We start from the raw sequence: 17,339 nt of genomic DNA on the forward strand, positions 1-17,339 counted from the left end.
TTTATGCATGATCCCTCTTGTATACATGGATATTTGCATTTATATCCCTATTTAGGCTCTAGAGCCGCGGTTCTCAAACGGTGGGGCGAAGGTGGTCATTTTTTAAAAGTTTCTTATACCAGTATTAGTGAAATTTGCTTACACTGCTGGCTAAGGGGGGCGTGCGGACGTATCATTGTTCGTCAGTGGGGCGTCACAAGTAAAAGGTTGAGAACCGCTGCTCTAGAGCATGTGCAAGCAGCGTGTCACTGTAAATATAAATACTGTGCTTATCATTATTATTTGGCCTTTATTTTAATGCTGAAAATTAACACTTTTTTTTGACTATTTTCATATGATACTTAATTAATTTATTAATTAACTGCTATCTTTCATAAGTTAATCTGAAGATAGGAATGACAAAGGAATATTTTCCACAGTAAAACCCAAAATGTATTTCAGCAGATTTCAAGACACTACGGCTCACTACAGAACTATTATTTTAGTATTAATAATGTACTAGTTTCTTTCCCTGCACCATTCCTGATCACATAAAGCATGCTACTCCTAAGTCCCAACTCTTCTAAATCGATAAACACCTATTTAAACTACCATTATCAAAGCTAGAATACCATCATTACCATGGTTTGGCATGCTGTAATCCCTTAGCAAAACACAAACTTGTTCAGTGCTAACCCCTCTGGTTCCTAACAAATTAAGCAAATCTGTCATTTCTCTCCTTCATTCTCTGAACTGGTTATGACTTCATGCTTGTTGCATGTTATTAGCACTCTGCTTTAATTTTTTTGAAGTCTCTTGTCCTGCACATTTCTCTGAACTTCTCTTCCCCTAGATCACTAGCAGAACCCTTCACTCTTTGATCAGTACACGCTGTCTGCTCCTTTCACCAAAACAATAATTACTATCGGAGGCTTTCTAGCTATAGTGTAGGAAAGCAGTAGAGTTTGCTGTTTAAAATTCTCCACTTACCCACCACTGAGTCTTTTCAATGCATATTAAAATGATATATTTTCAGTGAGCGCTACTCCTAAACATTACTAACCTGTTTTCTATCTCTCTCCTCACTCCCCCTCCCCACTTTTATATCTCTTGATTAATCTATTTTGCTGATATCCCTGTGGTGCTTTCTCTTTGGCTCTTTGTTGTTTCTGTTACTTCTGTGACTTTAGTACTTCATCCTCATTGTTGCCTTTGATCCTTTATGAACTACACATTAGCCTAGTTTTGTATCAAGCGCTTAGTGCATGCTCCTATGTAAGGATGGTTCTATGCTATACAAATCGCTTATTTATTATTATTATACCAGAAAGAAGAATCTTTTGAATTTAAAGAAAAGTAGTTTTATTTTAAAAGCACATTTACTGTAGCCAAATATTCCAGCAGACTAACTGCATTATAGTTAAACTGGTAGCAATTGTTTTCATCTAAATATAAACAAAATCTGAAACTCTCCTACCTCATGCATGCCATCTCTTTGTCACCTGCCATCTTTATAACTCCTTCACACTGCTGTTTTTTATTTTTTTTTGCACCCAAATAATTTTTGTGCTTAATAAATGTGTTACCTATACCAGATGCACACTTTGTAATAAAAATTGTTGTCCTTCAAGACTGCACGACATGTTCACTATTTGATAATATAGACTTATCTAAATTACATTTTATGGCTATCAGTCACTCGGTATGCATTGTATCCATGGGCATCATGCCAGGAACATTTGTGTCACTTATATAATTTATTGGCTTTCTAGTATTTTTTTTTTTCCTTTTTGTAAAACACTATCACAATCAAAGTAAATCCAACATTTATAAAGATAAAGAATTAGAGGCGAAAACCGAATTTATTTGTTGATAAGATGAAAGAAATTTCCTGTTTGTCTACACAATTAGCGTAGTTTGCAAAATTCATAATATCAGGGTCTCTTATTCCAGTATCGAGCAGAAAATGTTGCTTATTCGTAGGACTTAATTTGCGCATTGTGTAGAAAACGAGTTAGGCTGACAGCTAGAAATACATAAAAAAATCATCACTCTTTCACTCCCAGCCCCAGCAAAACATGAATAAGCCATATAACAGGTAGATGCACTTACTTGATCAAGTATATAGATCCGATGCTACAGTCATGGTTTGAACGGACAGAAAGAGCGAACAGGCTAATCGACAACAATCCATGAGAACAAACCGATCGTTGAAAAAGAGTCGTCTGCTATAGTGCCCCCCAACACACACACAGAGCAGACGAGCAGCAGAGTGGAAGGGTAGAGGGACGAAACATGCACGAACTCAAAAGCAGAATCAATGACTGGGGCTTGCACCACTCACCCCACATCGCCAGCTTCTGTTTGAAGGACATTCGTCGTCATAACGGCAACGCAGGCAAAAGGAATCACAAACGAAGCAGAGGCGAGAGAAAGGACGACAACATCTCCATGCTGCTGCTACCACAAGCCCATTCCGCACACAAACATCACCTGACGAGTTTGTTTGGCCTTGACAAAAGCCACAGCGGACCATTTATCGACCACAACGAGGCTGCCTTCCGCCACCACGCTGCCTCGGGTGTTGCTTCGTACTTCTGCGGATTAGCTAAGGGAATACGTGTGCCACGAAGGCTCGGGGGAAAAAAAAAAAACTTGCCAGAAGCCGAAGGAAACGGTGGGTGTAACTTTGAAGCACAACTGATCTCGAACTTTTTTTTGAACGGCGGCAAAAAACGCTGCGCCGCACAACCCTCTCCCCTTCCCTCACGCAGCACGCGATTTTGTTTTCAATTATCGGATTTATCGTCAGTGAAGACTTGTTGGGTTTTCTGGTTTATTGTCTTTTCTGGTTCTTTTGTTATTTATAAGTTTGATGAAGTTTTGTAGGAACTTTTGCTCTTGTTTACGTCTATATTAATTATAAAACAGAAACACGTTCAAAGGTTTGGGCCCCCCACCCCAGATTAACTACTGAAACGAAGCATGACACTACAAAGCTTCCGGTTTATTAACATTTCAGATTAACTACTAAAACGAGGCACGAGACTACAAAGCTTCCGGTTTAGTCTTTTGTTTAGACTCGCCGAGACTAACAGCAGAGAACTTCAAGAGGCTAAGCGTTGGTCCTGGCAGACAGACAGCAATCCACATATACACATCCATGATATTATTTTTGAGACTCTCATAACCATAAATTATATGTTATTTAACAAAATAATTATAATTATACACACGCACGCGCCTGTATATCTATTTTTAGCGAATAATGACTTGATAGTCATGAATATTTCTGGCTCAATCTTTGCCGCCAGGGTTGTGTAACAAATCTTGGCGGCGAAGATCGAGGCTTTTCCAATGTCCCTCACGCTGGCAAACGCTGGTGTTTACTTGGCAATCGGCAGACCAATGCTACAAGCTTTCCCCAAGCTTGCTCCAATCTTGGCTAAATCTTGTGTTTGCTGGGTATATATAGCCTAGTGTAACATATTGGTTGCATTTAATGTATCACTTAAAATTAAAAAGACACATCGACATTATATATGAATACGTGTATAACGGCCACGTACATAAATGGCTGCAACTATGTGAGGAAAGTATGTGCTGAATTCTTGTAAAACGTGCATAAAAAATTGGTATACATATGGAAGAGGTGTACACCTAGTGTATACAACTTTTAGGGAGCAGCATGGCAGCATGGCATGTAAAAGGAAAGATGGCGATAATAGCCGATCAATAAGAGTACCTTACACATGTCGATCAGTGCTTATCTTATTGCTTTAATCTAGTTTTAATAGTCAAAATCAAGGATATATAAATGAGATTTACGCCATGGTCAAAAATATTTATCATTCTTTTCTCTTTTCCTACCACCTCAATCCCCTTCCTCCTCCTGTGTATGTGCGGGTGCAAAGTGAACAATAGAGAGAGATAAATCTCCTCTTTCACTGAGCAACAAATGTCAGAGGCTAGTCAGGCTACGGCTTACGCAGCTCGTCCTACCAGAGAGGGAATAAAAGATTTATCCAGTGTTATGCCAGGGTTTAACGATGACAAAGGGAGGTAAGCTGGCAATAAATGTGGGGGAATCGGCCTCCGAAAAAAAAGTGACAAACTATAGGAGAGCAATGCAGTGCACCCAAAAATAAAATCGAGACAAACGTGAACCCAAACGTACTCAGGAGGTGAATTGTACCCAGAATGAGGGACATACTGAACTTGGACACCGATACTCCCTTATCTCCGAGTCTGTGGTTTGTGGTGGTGTGGCCCCATAAGGGTACCGAGAACGACTCAACAGTCCTGCACGCAAATGTACAGCTGCAGTCCACCCAGCACCAATACAGTCAGGTGATAAGAACATAGTCGAGCAGAGGTCACAAGACTGGAGTTACCAAGCTGTAAAATGTGTCATGCCTTTTGCCAACACATGAGCTTGTTTTTTTTTTTTCTCTCTCTCTCATTGCGAATCCTCCACAGACAAGCCTATGTGTTTACATAAAGGTGGAGGTGATGAAACTGGCGGATGACCAGCGCAAACTACGGATAACATTCGATGGCACACTGCCATCTTACGCGCACTTTCCACAGGAAAATTGAAAATAACAAAAGTTTGACAACAGAATCTAAGACAGAAAATTACACATGCACCTCATGTAATTGTAGAGTGAATGTCGACAGGCTTTAAGGAACTCGCTATGAGATGGACAGGTAGCAGACAGGTGACTTACACGACATTGTTCATTGAAAGAAGCTACACAGTCGTGTCTGTTCTGAACAAAAATGGAGAAGCCTAAATTCCTCCCTGTATTACTTTTCGAAAACCCTTTTGTGCAGCTGGGGGAGGGATAGATAATTTTACATAGGAACGGACGTGCATCAGCGAAAAATAATATCTCCGGCATACGCAGCCCTTCTAAACTTTCAACGTATATAAAAAAAAAAACAAAAAAAAAAACCCTACAGATGAAAATCAAAAGGAAAATATTCTTCTTCCAGGTAAAAACGTACGAAACTAAAGACAAGGTTAGTGTGCAGGTCTGAACAGACAGCACTGAGCTTCAAATTAATAATTCAGTGTGTGACTGAGAAAACAAGGAATATAGTTTCGACTGCCATAAATGTATCAGAGCTTGTAATGGTCTAGCCTTTTTTTTTTTTTAAAAAAAAAGGAAATCCGGCTTGGGCATCCGCAAATTGAAAACAAAGATTTCCGCTACAAATTTCGTACGATTTCTCCCCCGCATTTCCTGATGGCACTTGCGAAAGGACACATCCGTGAAAAACATGTTCTCTCGTGTTAGTAGTGGTTCTTCCTCGTGCAGTTAAAAAATCCAAAGCCGCGAAATCACAAGTCCTGAATCGATCCATCCTCAGAAATCTTTACCCATTGTAATTTAAGACTCCGCCGCTTGGACGACTGGTCTTTACACAAAGCTCTTAATGCGAACGCTGAGAGTTGGTAACAACAAACATGCAAAAATTGTAATACAGTATAGTGTAAATACTATACGTTGATAACATTTTCACACTAAAACAAAGAAAAACTCCTGAAGTCTTTAACAATTTCAACCACTAACAACACCCTGATCATGTGATGTTGTATCATACTATATTAAAGTTTTCAATATCACCACGACTGACTAGAAGTGAAGATTCCAGAGGCCAGTCCTCACAGCGCCATATTTTTCTTCCCAAAGTAATGTGTCAGCATAAAATGTTCCATCTTGGTCTGAACAGGACTCAGGAAGTTAAAGGTTCGCTCTTACTTCAAAGCCGATCAACAACGAACTTGTTTCATGTTTAATTTAGCCATACTTTCTTTGTTTCTTAACACAAGAATGCAGCCAGTCAGCTGCGAAGGTGGAATACCAGACGGAAGGTTCCCATGGCATGTTGGAGGAACCGTTTTCTACCACAGACCTTACAGTTTGCGACCCAATCGTGAACCGGGATTCTTCCAGCAGATAAGAATGAAACTAGGATTCACGATGATCGCCGATCCTTCTGAACCAGGTTCTGCTGGGAAGGATTGCTCAGTTTAAATACGAAGTCAAAAAAAAAAAACCCAAAAAACAAAAACAAAAAAAAAAAAAAAAAAAAAAAAAACGAAACAAAACAAAACAAACAACCAAAAAGTGAAAAAGATGGTGTGTCGGGGAGACTGAGGAACTCAGAATCAACATCTGGGTTGATTCATCTTGTTTCTATTTTCACCAATTTATCATTGACATACAGCCACTCTAGGTTGCTTGTGGGGAACCAGAAACCTCAGTGGGTTACCCTGTGAACTGAAACTAAAATTCTACAATTTTCTTCAGGACACAATACATTTAAAAGTTAGTTTAAAGTTGAAAACCCACCTCGAAACTAACAGCAGGGAAATGTAAAACTCAATATGTTGGAAATATTACCAGGAAAAAATTCTAACATTAGCCAAAGATTATAAAACATAAATAATGACCCTCACTTCCGGAAGTCTTTGCCCTCAATAGAGGCAGTGGTAATGAGTGAAAAAATTGCGAGCAACGCCGATTAAAAAATGTTGACAAGGCTGCGAACACTGCAATGATATTTCATACAATAATTCCAGATGTCCTGGTCTTTAAAGAACTTTAAAAGCTTTTTCATGGCTGATTGTTTTCCCCTGTCATTAGGTTGTAAACAATGGTTGAAAGTTGAAGTGTGAGATGTACTTCTTGATATTCTCTTGAAAATGAAAATGTATGTGGTTCAGGCTTAACAAACTAACAAATCGATTAATTAAAAGGCGATATTGATGGGGGAAGAAAGACTTCATAAAGCTGAGGTCAATATATTAAGAGTATTTCTTAATAAAAACAATTAATAATAAGGCATTTTACAATGTCCCTACAGATATACACCCACGCACAAAGATAACAGGTTTCTAGATATATCAAAAAAATAACACATACGGTGAACTGTTACTCGCATCGCACGTTGTTTACAATGTAGTTGTTGTCTGCCTTCAACAGGCCATCATGTCTGCCGCTTGTGGCGCTGCGTTACGGATGAACTTTGTATGAAATGAAGTTTTGCGATCTTTGCTTTAGCTAAAAGAAGAAAGCGCAGATCGCGCAGAAACAAGTCCCGAAACTTGGTCGTAAACCTGACATTATCATTTTATATAAACAAACCTTGACATAAGATCTCATGATAAGAATAGCACCATATTTTTATATATAAAAAAAGAAAAAGTGATCACGTGGTCTCTTTAGAAGACGAGGTTTCCGATAAGCTAACTGATAAAGTTGTGTCTGTCGATGACAAACATGTCGCTGGTAAAATTGTAGCTTCAAACGGAAAGGACCCTGTTCCTTTAAATAATTATAGAATTGTCTGCTGTTCCCGTATTCCGTTGTCCACAAAGACAGAAAAAGTTCTTTGTTCATGAAAACAATTTTCAAAAGTGATGAATTAACCAAACAACCGATTTTCTGCATTGCGAAATAATGCAAAGGAGCTTTCTCTTGGGCTTACTTTAGAAGTTTTATTGCAGAAGTTTAGTTTTTATTTGTATTTGCGTCATGTTTGTTCCAGTTTTTGCAAGCTGGAACAAATATGACGCAAATACAAATAAAAACTAAACTGTGTGTATCGGGTCTGTGTGTAACCTGTCCGTGTGTGCGTGTGATGTCTGTCCGTGTGACAACGTCTACCTCAATCTGTGCTTACTTATATGTCTGAAGGTTTTGTGTCTGTCTGTCATTCTTTCAATCTGTATGTCTGCCTGGTCGGTCTGTGGAAGCGTCCGTCCATGTGTCTGCCTGTCTGTGTTTCTGTGTCTGATCTGTCCGTCTGCAGCATCAGATGTGTAATCGAGTTGCAGCAGCAGCAGCGGGAGAGAACATTTGATCACTGTTGGTGGCAGCGCCATCAGTCTCATTACAAATTTATCATCTTTGCGGCTGTGTGCCATGGCACACTTACATGACAACTAGCGCCTAGTGCCCGGGCAGATCAGCCACGGCGGGCACGTGCACCTACATCTAGCTTATCTCTGTTTGACCACTCTCCGCCGCAGAGCGTCTCGATCGCAGGCAGAGGGGTCGCAGGTCGCACGGAACGCGTGTCAGTACTTACAGCGTGGTGACAACATGAAAGAGCCCGTCTTGTCACGATGTACCGCCCCTAATTGCATTTTTTTCTTTTGGAGGGGAAGAGGGAGGCTTAAATTAATAATTTTGCTTTGTTAACATTTACTTCTCTCACATCACTTTAGAGTTAAAAAAAACATACACGCTTAGTGTTTTGTTTAGTGTTTTTGCTATAACACACGATTTGTTATAAGTGCTTATAAGGAAACTTATATTAAGAGAACAAGAGCTTGTAACAGTTGTATACTTAATGATTGATAACGCAGTCCATTTATTCATGTGTGTGTCTGTGTGAGCGCGTGCGAGCTTTACATATAATTATTACAGACCTACGTTAAGGTTCAAACATTGGCACTGAACTCTTTTTAATTATGATTATTATGAGATTATTATTCAGCTATGGTTTCTTTCTGTATATCTAAAGTGGTTTTTGCAGACTGGCGTGAAATAAAAGTTGTCAAAACAAAATACGCTCACTGGAAAAATCAAATAACTAAAATACGAATACATCCGAAGTAAATTTGAGCAAAGTCGTCGGTCATGTGACCAACGAGGACCTTTTTTTCGGAGGATGCTACAGACCGTTTTATAAAAAAACATTTATCTGCCAGAGGCCGAATGCATGCATACATTTTGAAGAAACTAAATATCAGCAGTGTATGTGTGTGAGGCAGTCGATGGGGTAAAAGGAGATGGAGCTGCTTCTTTGCGTGTCTGTATGTGTGTGTGTGAGAGAGAGAGAGTGTGTTTGGATATTTGTATGTACCCGTGTCATCTACACTCAGGGTGCTATACAGGAAGAGAACTTTCCGACAGAGTTATCGACGCCGGGTGCTCACAGACCTCCAATATTTGTCGCAACCATTTAAAAACCTCCAGCATATGTAACAGGAATGTAAAAGCATTTCAGCTTTTTGTCTCGGCCATTCAAAAGTCACCGGGTGCTTGTAACGGGTATTTGACTTTTGGAGACGATACTCAGCATGTGAAGCAGGCCTTCAAAACATCAATCTTCTGCAGCAAAGCACTTAGGTGCCAGCAGGCAGCAAAAACATGGCGCGTTGGATGCTTGATCGATGTCCGCTTCACTCGGAAGCAAAAGGTCTTTGGGTGAAAACAGCTCATGATCTATTCAGTGCAATTCCTGCGTCTACCTTGTTACCCGCCTGGACCTCCACCTGAGCCATCCATCTCGGATTTGGCGGCGATCCAAAGAAATGCAATGCTCTTCATCTCATCTGCAATACTTAGATGATAAGACTTTATTGTTGATCCCAGGTGTTGCCACAACCAGCAAACAGTTGCGAAGGTAACAGTTGGCTTTGGAGGGTTGGTGGCAAACTCCATGCTGACAGGGAACGACGTTCGCACTTACACTTTACAAAAAAAAAAAAAAAAAAAAAAAAATGTAGGGTGCGTGAGTGAAAAAAATGCAAGAGCACGCACGCACCCATTCACGCACCTACGCACGTCCCATCTCAGTGGTAGCATCACAACATCTGTTGCTTTCAGTGTCAAAGGGGAAAGCAATACTAAACCAGAAACAAAACTCTTTGAAAAATTACTCACCCGGTTATCGCAATAAAAAAAAATAATTGATGTAATATTCAGTTTAAGATAAAACTTCATAGCTATAATTATTAATTACATTTAAGGTTTACAATTCAATGTGACAAAAAGCAAAACAAAACACTCTGCGTCTTCTTTAATTAATGCCTTTGTTTTGTGTAAAGTAGTGTTACTTTTTCCTTTCTTTAAATCGAGGGGTAAATCAAAGAAAGTTTAACTTTTCTTATTCTGTTATCTTTGTAAATAAAGATTTGTCATTCTCTCTCTCTCTGTTCCTCTACCTGAGAATAATGTCTCAAGGAAAGGGAAAAAATATTATTCTTGCCCACTCAGCATCTTTTTTTTGAGCAGTCGGCTGCTCCCCTTCCCCCTGGTTTCTACGCCCCTGAACAAGTAAATTAGTTCTATTGACTCCATCTTTAACGACTGAGATAAACTTGTTTAACGAAAAACTCAGGTTACGAGACACCCAAACCTGGAGAGGGAGGATTGTTGTTTTACGCCGAGTCAGCAACTTTAATATATCAACTAATATATCACGGCCAAGCAATCTGCCCTGATAACAGATGCCACACGCAGAAAAAAAAAAAACAGCGTGCCCGAGACGAGAGCTGAACCCAGGACATCCGACCCTTATTGGTGACAGGCGCTAACCATTGTGCGGCCCTAAACCTGATGACAAACGACTCCACTAACTTGTGTTCAGTATTGCTAAAGTGAACAAGCCAGCATTGCTTTGTTCACGACTGTTTACTTTATCAAAATCGTTTACAGCTTAAAATAATGATGCGTTATTTATTCTTAACTTCAGCATCAGTAAACAATGCACATCAATCTTGGTTACTCGCTGCAAAACTCTCACTTACCCTTTTCGCAGCTTTGACAAAAAAAACATGATTGGATGTTTTCTTGCAGTGCGCACGATGAGAAGTTTTTCACCAAATAAATCAGACGTCTCACACGCAGCATGTCTTCACGGAAGTGGCGAGATCGTAATAAAACAATCACCGGAAGGAGCTCATCTTTCAAAGGTAACTTTTTTCGGTTTCTATTGGCAGTTTGGCTCTGGATGTATACACGCTGGCGAGGAACATCAAGCACATTCAGATCATCTTGTTGATGAAAGTCAAAGACGATTAGCTCCCAATTGATACATGGAAGCTCGTGTACAGTGGAGAGGTCTTTTTATGGAAATAAAAATTGTCAGGGCAGCCATGATGAAACACACACATAGATCATCAGCTGAATCATCGATGAATGAAATGATCCAATTTTTCTTCATCCACAAAATTGTTCGCACTCAAAGTCTCCACACAGTACAGCAACATAGTCCTCCCCCCAGTTAAGAACAGTAACTCTGAAATCCACCTGTGACGCACTTCCCTCTGGAGAGTTCCCATCATGATTACCCGACGGCTGTGGGTATTGCGTGACGAACACATCGCTTTTGTCATCTACAATGCCACGGCTGGCAATACAGCATCAGCACCGCTGACTTGGTTAGGAAGTCGTTGCCAAAAAAAGTTTTCATTAATTGACCATTAATTATCAACTATTACAAGGCTAGCACGATGTAACAGACCATCTCAGATCACGTGACCGTTCTAACAGTCTAGCCTTTTGTCACCCAGGGTGGACATAATGAGCGATCGTCACACTTCCACCCACACATGAAAAAGTTGTGGATAAATTTTGCACAGCTGGGAAGCTCACAAGAGAATACAGAAACATCTCATGCAAAATTTACCTGTAGAGAAACTATTTGTCATTAAAGGTAAACAGCAAGGTATAGTAAGTCCTAGGACGCTGGGAGCAAAATTGATGGGGAGAAGAAATAGCAAACGTAGCCATTGAAATTATCAAACTGTCACCACTTGTCATTGAGTCAGGGATATATAACTCTGGTTGCAATAAAGTAGATAGAAAATACAGACTAAAAGAAAGGAAGACATGCGCAAGACAGATGGACGTCCTACATATAACCGCTTATGTAATTTCTGACACTCAACTCGTGCTCTTTGATTCTGTATTATCAAAACACGGATCTGAAAGGTAGCTTGACCTTTTACACCAACAAAGGATTTGTGAAGTGCTCATCAAGTAGGTGCATTTATGAGAATTACTGCATCAGGCATGAAAACAGACCGTGTACCCAGCTTGTACCCAAAACGCTTATGACTCAAAAAGAAAACAGACTTTCCCCAAGTTGCTCAATCTCACCCGTAGTCACCAACATGCAATGTAGTGATAACAATGTTGTCACATGTCTGGAGCCTCGGTCTTCCAACAGCTTCCATTGAACTTGTCATCGTTGGAACGAAAACTGTTTGCAGAACACTCTCGACCATAAGCGAAGCGAAATTGCTGGAATACTTTGTTCCGATGATTTTTTTTGGGGTAAACTGTCATTAATGGGGTAGCTTACAACCCTCTCCAAAGCTATAAAGCACAAACAGGTGTAGGGAACGAGGCCAAATCGAACAGTTTCTTAGTTGCCATGAAACCCATGCGTACTTTCTGTTCCAGTTTGTTCTTGGTCGGTCCGTTAACGATTCCAGTATTGGCTTGAGGGGGAAAACACACAGAGAACAGTCTTTGTGTGTGTCACAATGAGGGAGAAATGGCCTGGGGATACAACTTGTCATGAAGAACTGAACTGTGGTCCGCTCACTACAAAGCAAACACGTTTTAAACAAAGCAGTACATAAGTACATTCATATTTTCTTCTTATTGATGGATCGATTTTTAAAAAAAAAGACTTATTTTTTCGACTGTTATGTGTCTTCAGTTTCCCATTTGAAACTTAGAAGTCCTGCTCAAGTTTGTTTATATTGTCTTTCTTCAGAATTGTCCCGTTTCGTATGTACTCAAAATGTAATTATGTACTCAAGATCATTTGGATAGGTTTTTTCAGATCATCGTCAATGTTTTGTAGTTAGACGTTTCGATACAAAGGTGGCGGCCTACAATATTATTTCTCGAAGAAAAACTGCAACCAAATAAATGAAGAAGAGCAAGGATCAAAGTCAGTATTTATGCAAAGTCTGGCGAATAATTTGTGGCATAAAGCGGACATTATTTCCAATAACTATTTTTTTTTTACATATTTATTTTGTTCACGGGGAGTTCATAGACTATAGCTGGGGTTTTTCCTGTGAAAATTACTCCTAAGAATTGAACTCGTGAGGTATAGTTAAGGGATTTTGGTTTAGTATTAATTTAGGATATTCTGTTTCCTGGTTTAGTTGTTTTTTTTTGTTGAAACATTACTACCTGTCTTTTTGAGGATGAATTTTTGTTATACTCGCTTGCCCCCAGTGTATCGGAACACATGCTATTTTTCTTTCGATCCTACACTTTTATTCGAAGTTGGAAGTCACTGGTTTTCTCCACGTAGTCCCAGAAATTTGTCCTTCCTTCACCATATCTCTCAAATCGTCTTTAGGTTGAGGCACTTTGCTACCAAATAAACCAAGAAAGCAACCAAACATACCACCGACACCTCAGACTGAGTATAACATCGTCATGCCCGAGCTCACACAATCAAGCCTCTCTGAAGTCACTGGTCTTGACACTTGCTCTGAGGTCCCCTCCCATGGACAGCAAACATCAGGTTGATATCAAATTGCACGGAGCCAGAACAACGGTGATGGGGTGGCGTAGTAAAGGGTACCAGAGGGAGGGGCAATTAGCAGTCGTACTAGTGAGTGCAAACTGAACCACAAGGAGAGCGAATTAACGGCCAGAGGTGTGAAGCAATCATCGCCTGAAAAATAAAATGTGCGGTCCACGCGAAACGGATTTTCTTTTGTTTTGTTTTGTTTTGTTTTTTTTGTTTTTTGGGTGGGAGGAGTGAGGGGAGGAGAACGGAAGACATTTCTACAGTCGATTGCACTACTTTCTTCCTTTTGTTTTTAGACAAAATGGCCGCATGTCTGCACCGACGATACACCGACGAGGCAAAAAGTGATCGATGAGTGAATGTCTGATTAACCTAGAAAACCTGCTGTTACCCCGCTGTGACGGAGGATAACAGGATACCCAGGCTCGGGAAGCTGGCACAGGTGGAGCGGAAAAACCCTCTCTGCCCGTCTTAACGTCCAATGGGAGTGTGAGAGGGAGTGAGTGAATGAATGAAACCTCACACTGGTGTCTTTACACTAGCCTCACAGACAAGACCCTCTCTACTGTTTGAATCACACACTAGCAGCGAGACACCTTCCTCCTCTTCATCGTTCACCAGTCATCCATCCTCATTCTCCTTTCCTTCCTCATCCATCCATCCTCCTTCCTCATCAATTGTTGAGCGTGTGAAAGTGTCAGCAGGATCCTAAAGGATCCTAAAAAAATCAGTAAAGAAAGTGATTGCAATATATACAGAAGCCTTGATTAGTATTAAATAAAGTGTAAAATTTAAAAAAAATTAACCCAGAAACCGCCATCTGCTTGATTAAAGGGATACTAAAGGGAAAATTAAACTGCTTAGAAACTCGTAAATAGTAGGATCAATTTGAATCTCGTCTATTTTCATGTCTGTTCATGTGAAAAAAGTTGAAGGTCTGTAGTAGAATGTTGCGTTTAAGAAGAGAAATTACACGGACTCTTTCGTCTGCTGCGACGAACTCTCGTTCTCGATCACGTGACCTTATGACGTTTCAGTAGGATTGTTTACATGTGAGACCGAACCATGCCTGCACCCGATTGCCACGAAAAAATGGGAAAAGATTCGACATTGTCATCATTTTCCGAAAGACAGATCTAGCCTTACAAAAAGAGTGTGTCATACAATAACAAGGCTCGATGCCACACGTTTGGGAGCCCAGAGAGTGGGAGGTGTTATGCAAGCATTTTGTTGACGATCAGTGCTTTACTAGCCGGACCCGAAATGTCCGAACAGTTAGATTTGGCCTTCAAGGCACAGCTTCTGCCAGATGCAATTCCGACCATTTTCAACACAATGAAATTTCTCGAAAAAGAATGAAGGATCTATCTGACAGACGAGTTTCACTTGCCAAACGACTACAACATAAACAGGTCAGTGTCAGTGCTATGTACTGTTACTGTGTTTACAAAATGCACTTTTCATTATTGGTAGATAACATTACAATATACATATATCAAAGACTGTATATATCTATAAAACAATAAACGTGTTATGTGGTACTTATAATAAGCGTGTTTCAATAGGTAAAAATTCATAGTACATGCATAATAAATGAAAAAGGTCAGCATCAAACTGAAAGTGTAAAAGAAATGATTGTTGAAATCCTGTCACTTGTTACATTATTTTTTTAAAAATCATTGTTTGCTTTTATAAAATGAAATATTTTTAAATTCATATTTTTGAAAAGACAGCCTATTTGTTTATGAAATCTAAAAACAATGAAATTAATGTGAAAGGTATTTCCTACATAATGAGCTTATCAACAATAGTAGTGAAATCTATGTGCAGTACACTGCGGAAGTTAGAATTGATATTTCAACATTTGAAAATTAGAGTAATATTAATGATTGTGTTTTATGTTGGATACTGTAAAGAATTAAAAATAATAATAGCTTGATCACATGGTATAATCATACATGTTTTATTATTGTTTTAATGTTTTGTGGAATGATTACTTTATAAAAACTTTATGTTCAGACTATGACGAGTCAGTCACAACAAACAGTTCAACTGTGCTTAAATAAAGAGGTCCAGACCCAGATCTCAGCTCCAATCCTGAAAGGTAATGGCCACTTTTTAGTTCTTTTCTCTATTACACATCTCTTTTATCTAAAATTGGCATGAATTCCACAAACTGTGCCAGATATTTTCTTCTTATAAGGATATTCAAGGCCAAAAATATGTGCAGTTTTAAACACTTAGATAAAAATATAATTTTATATGGCTTTGTAAAATTTTTTTGTGGATAAATTTTTTTCATAATGCAATGAAAAAGAAGGAAATTGTGTCTATAAATGTCTGCTAGGTGTGATCCTGATATTGATATGGGAGTCAGAAAATGAAAATGACACCTCAGAGTGGAATAATTCAGCAGTCGAGGAGCACCAGTAAACAAAATTTATATTGCAGTTACTAACAAACAGTCAGTACTTGATAGTTTATATCAGAAACATGCTAGCACAACAATTTAAGCTGATATTTAGCTATAAAAATGATTTATGGTTTTAACTATAATTTTAGTCTCAATATTTGTCTCTAGGAATTCTCAGAAAGATGAACTGGGCACAAATCCCTTCATGGAAAGAAAATTTATCATTCACGAAAAGAAGTTGGAGGAGCTGCTGAGTGTCTGCAGGCAGTGTAGCAACCCCTCTATCACAACTATAGATGAGTGTCACATAGAAGTTCAAATTTATAACCATATGCCAAGACAGCTCCTGTGGCCATCATTACTCCTGGACATCACAGCACACTCTTTTTAGGGCTTCCTAAATGTTCAACCTTTGACAAGTACACAAACACACATGTGTCTCAAATTGTCCACTTGGTTTATTGGAATCCATAACTGTGCAAGAATTAAGAAAATTATGACAAAATACATTGTTGAAACTGTTTTAAATGCTTACAGAGCAATCAAATGAAAAATTCACATGCAGTGGAACTTGAGGAAATAAAAAGATTAAGCCATATGTCTGTATATTATGTGAAAGAAAGAAATCAGTTCTCACACAGTTTTCCTTGCATTGTTATTAGTTTGTAAGAAAATAAAGAATGAAAGGTAAATTCAGCACCAAGTATTTCAGAAATGATGTTTGTAAAATAAAAATGCCAGATGCATGCAAGATTTGTTTTGGACATAAAGATAAAGTGTGTCCCATACCTGAGTTTGAACAAATAAAAGAAATTAATGTTAACAAAGGGAAGATTTTATTTTACAATTCATGTCAGATACATGATGCATCTGATATGAAGTGTGTCCAATAACTGGATTTGGATAAATGTAACAATTTTCATGATGTATAGGGAACATTTTCTTGACAATTCACTTTTAAGCTTTTACTCTACATTTTTTTATGCTTCAACATTTGTTGTGGCCATTCCTCACAATGCTCACAAATGCACCAGTCTGAAACTGTGATAAAATGAATCTATGTAAATACACATTTAAACAACAAACATATAAGTTAAAAGCACAGGCATAATAAACATATAAAGCAAACGTCTCTGCTTGAATTCTATCCATCGTTGTTATAAAGTAAGTCATTAGTTAATTATTCAAACTATATCCCCAAAAAATGCTGCAAATAGTATTATATTAAAGTCTGTTTAAAATATTTAAATACAGATATTTCAAACTATTAATTTTTTAAACTATCCTTAGGAAAGTTCACTTAAAACCCAAATTATCATATACAATGTGAATATTCCGGTGTGTGTGAGGAAATAATTAGCATACCAAATGTAATTTTATTTTTTAAATACACTACGAAGTGAATTCGTCAACAACAATGCCCAGTGTAAAGAGTTTGAGTGCATTATGTTTATTTAAAGTGCTTGAAGGTAAAGCATGCGTTCACTTTCTGTTCCCGTGCACACAGTATGTATGACTTACTTCTATAGTCCTACCAGAGATCTGTCCCTACAGATCTCTGGTCCTACGTACCTGCTTTGTGCTTCGACTGCTGCAACATTTTCCTCGTCCTCCGAGGATGTGCAGTCGATTGTGAGCT

At 38.8% G+C, this 17,339-nt stretch overlaps 1 protein-coding gene across 7 annotated transcripts in view; it reads right to left on the reverse strand.

Annotated features, from left to right (window-relative positions):
• LOC112553879 (GRAM domain-containing protein 2B-like) overlaps positions 1-17,339 on the reverse strand; it is a 69,368-nt gene that overhangs the window by 18,635 nt on the left and 33,394 nt on the right. The window contains exon 1 of one of the 7 annotated variants that reach the window (XM_025221358.1): positions 6,915-7,081. The exons of 5 other annotated variants lie outside the window; for them this stretch is intronic. Coding sequence is in view for 1 of the 2 variants with exons in the window: in XM_025221357.1 (XP_025077142.1) it covers positions 2,324-2,364 (41 nt within the window). In the remaining variant the exon portion in view is untranslated. Of the gene's footprint in view, positions 1-2,323; positions 2,898-6,914; positions 7,082-17,339 lie in introns of those variants that run through there. One more of the 7 variants, XM_025221357.1, reaches the window with a different exon arrangement.

This window comes from Pomacea canaliculata, linkage group LG13, assembly GCF_003073045.1.
Source record: "Pomacea canaliculata isolate SZHN2017 linkage group LG13, ASM307304v1, whole genome shotgun sequence".
Taxonomy (NCBI): Eukaryota; Metazoa; Mollusca; class Gastropoda; order Architaenioglossa; family Ampullariidae; genus Pomacea; species Pomacea canaliculata.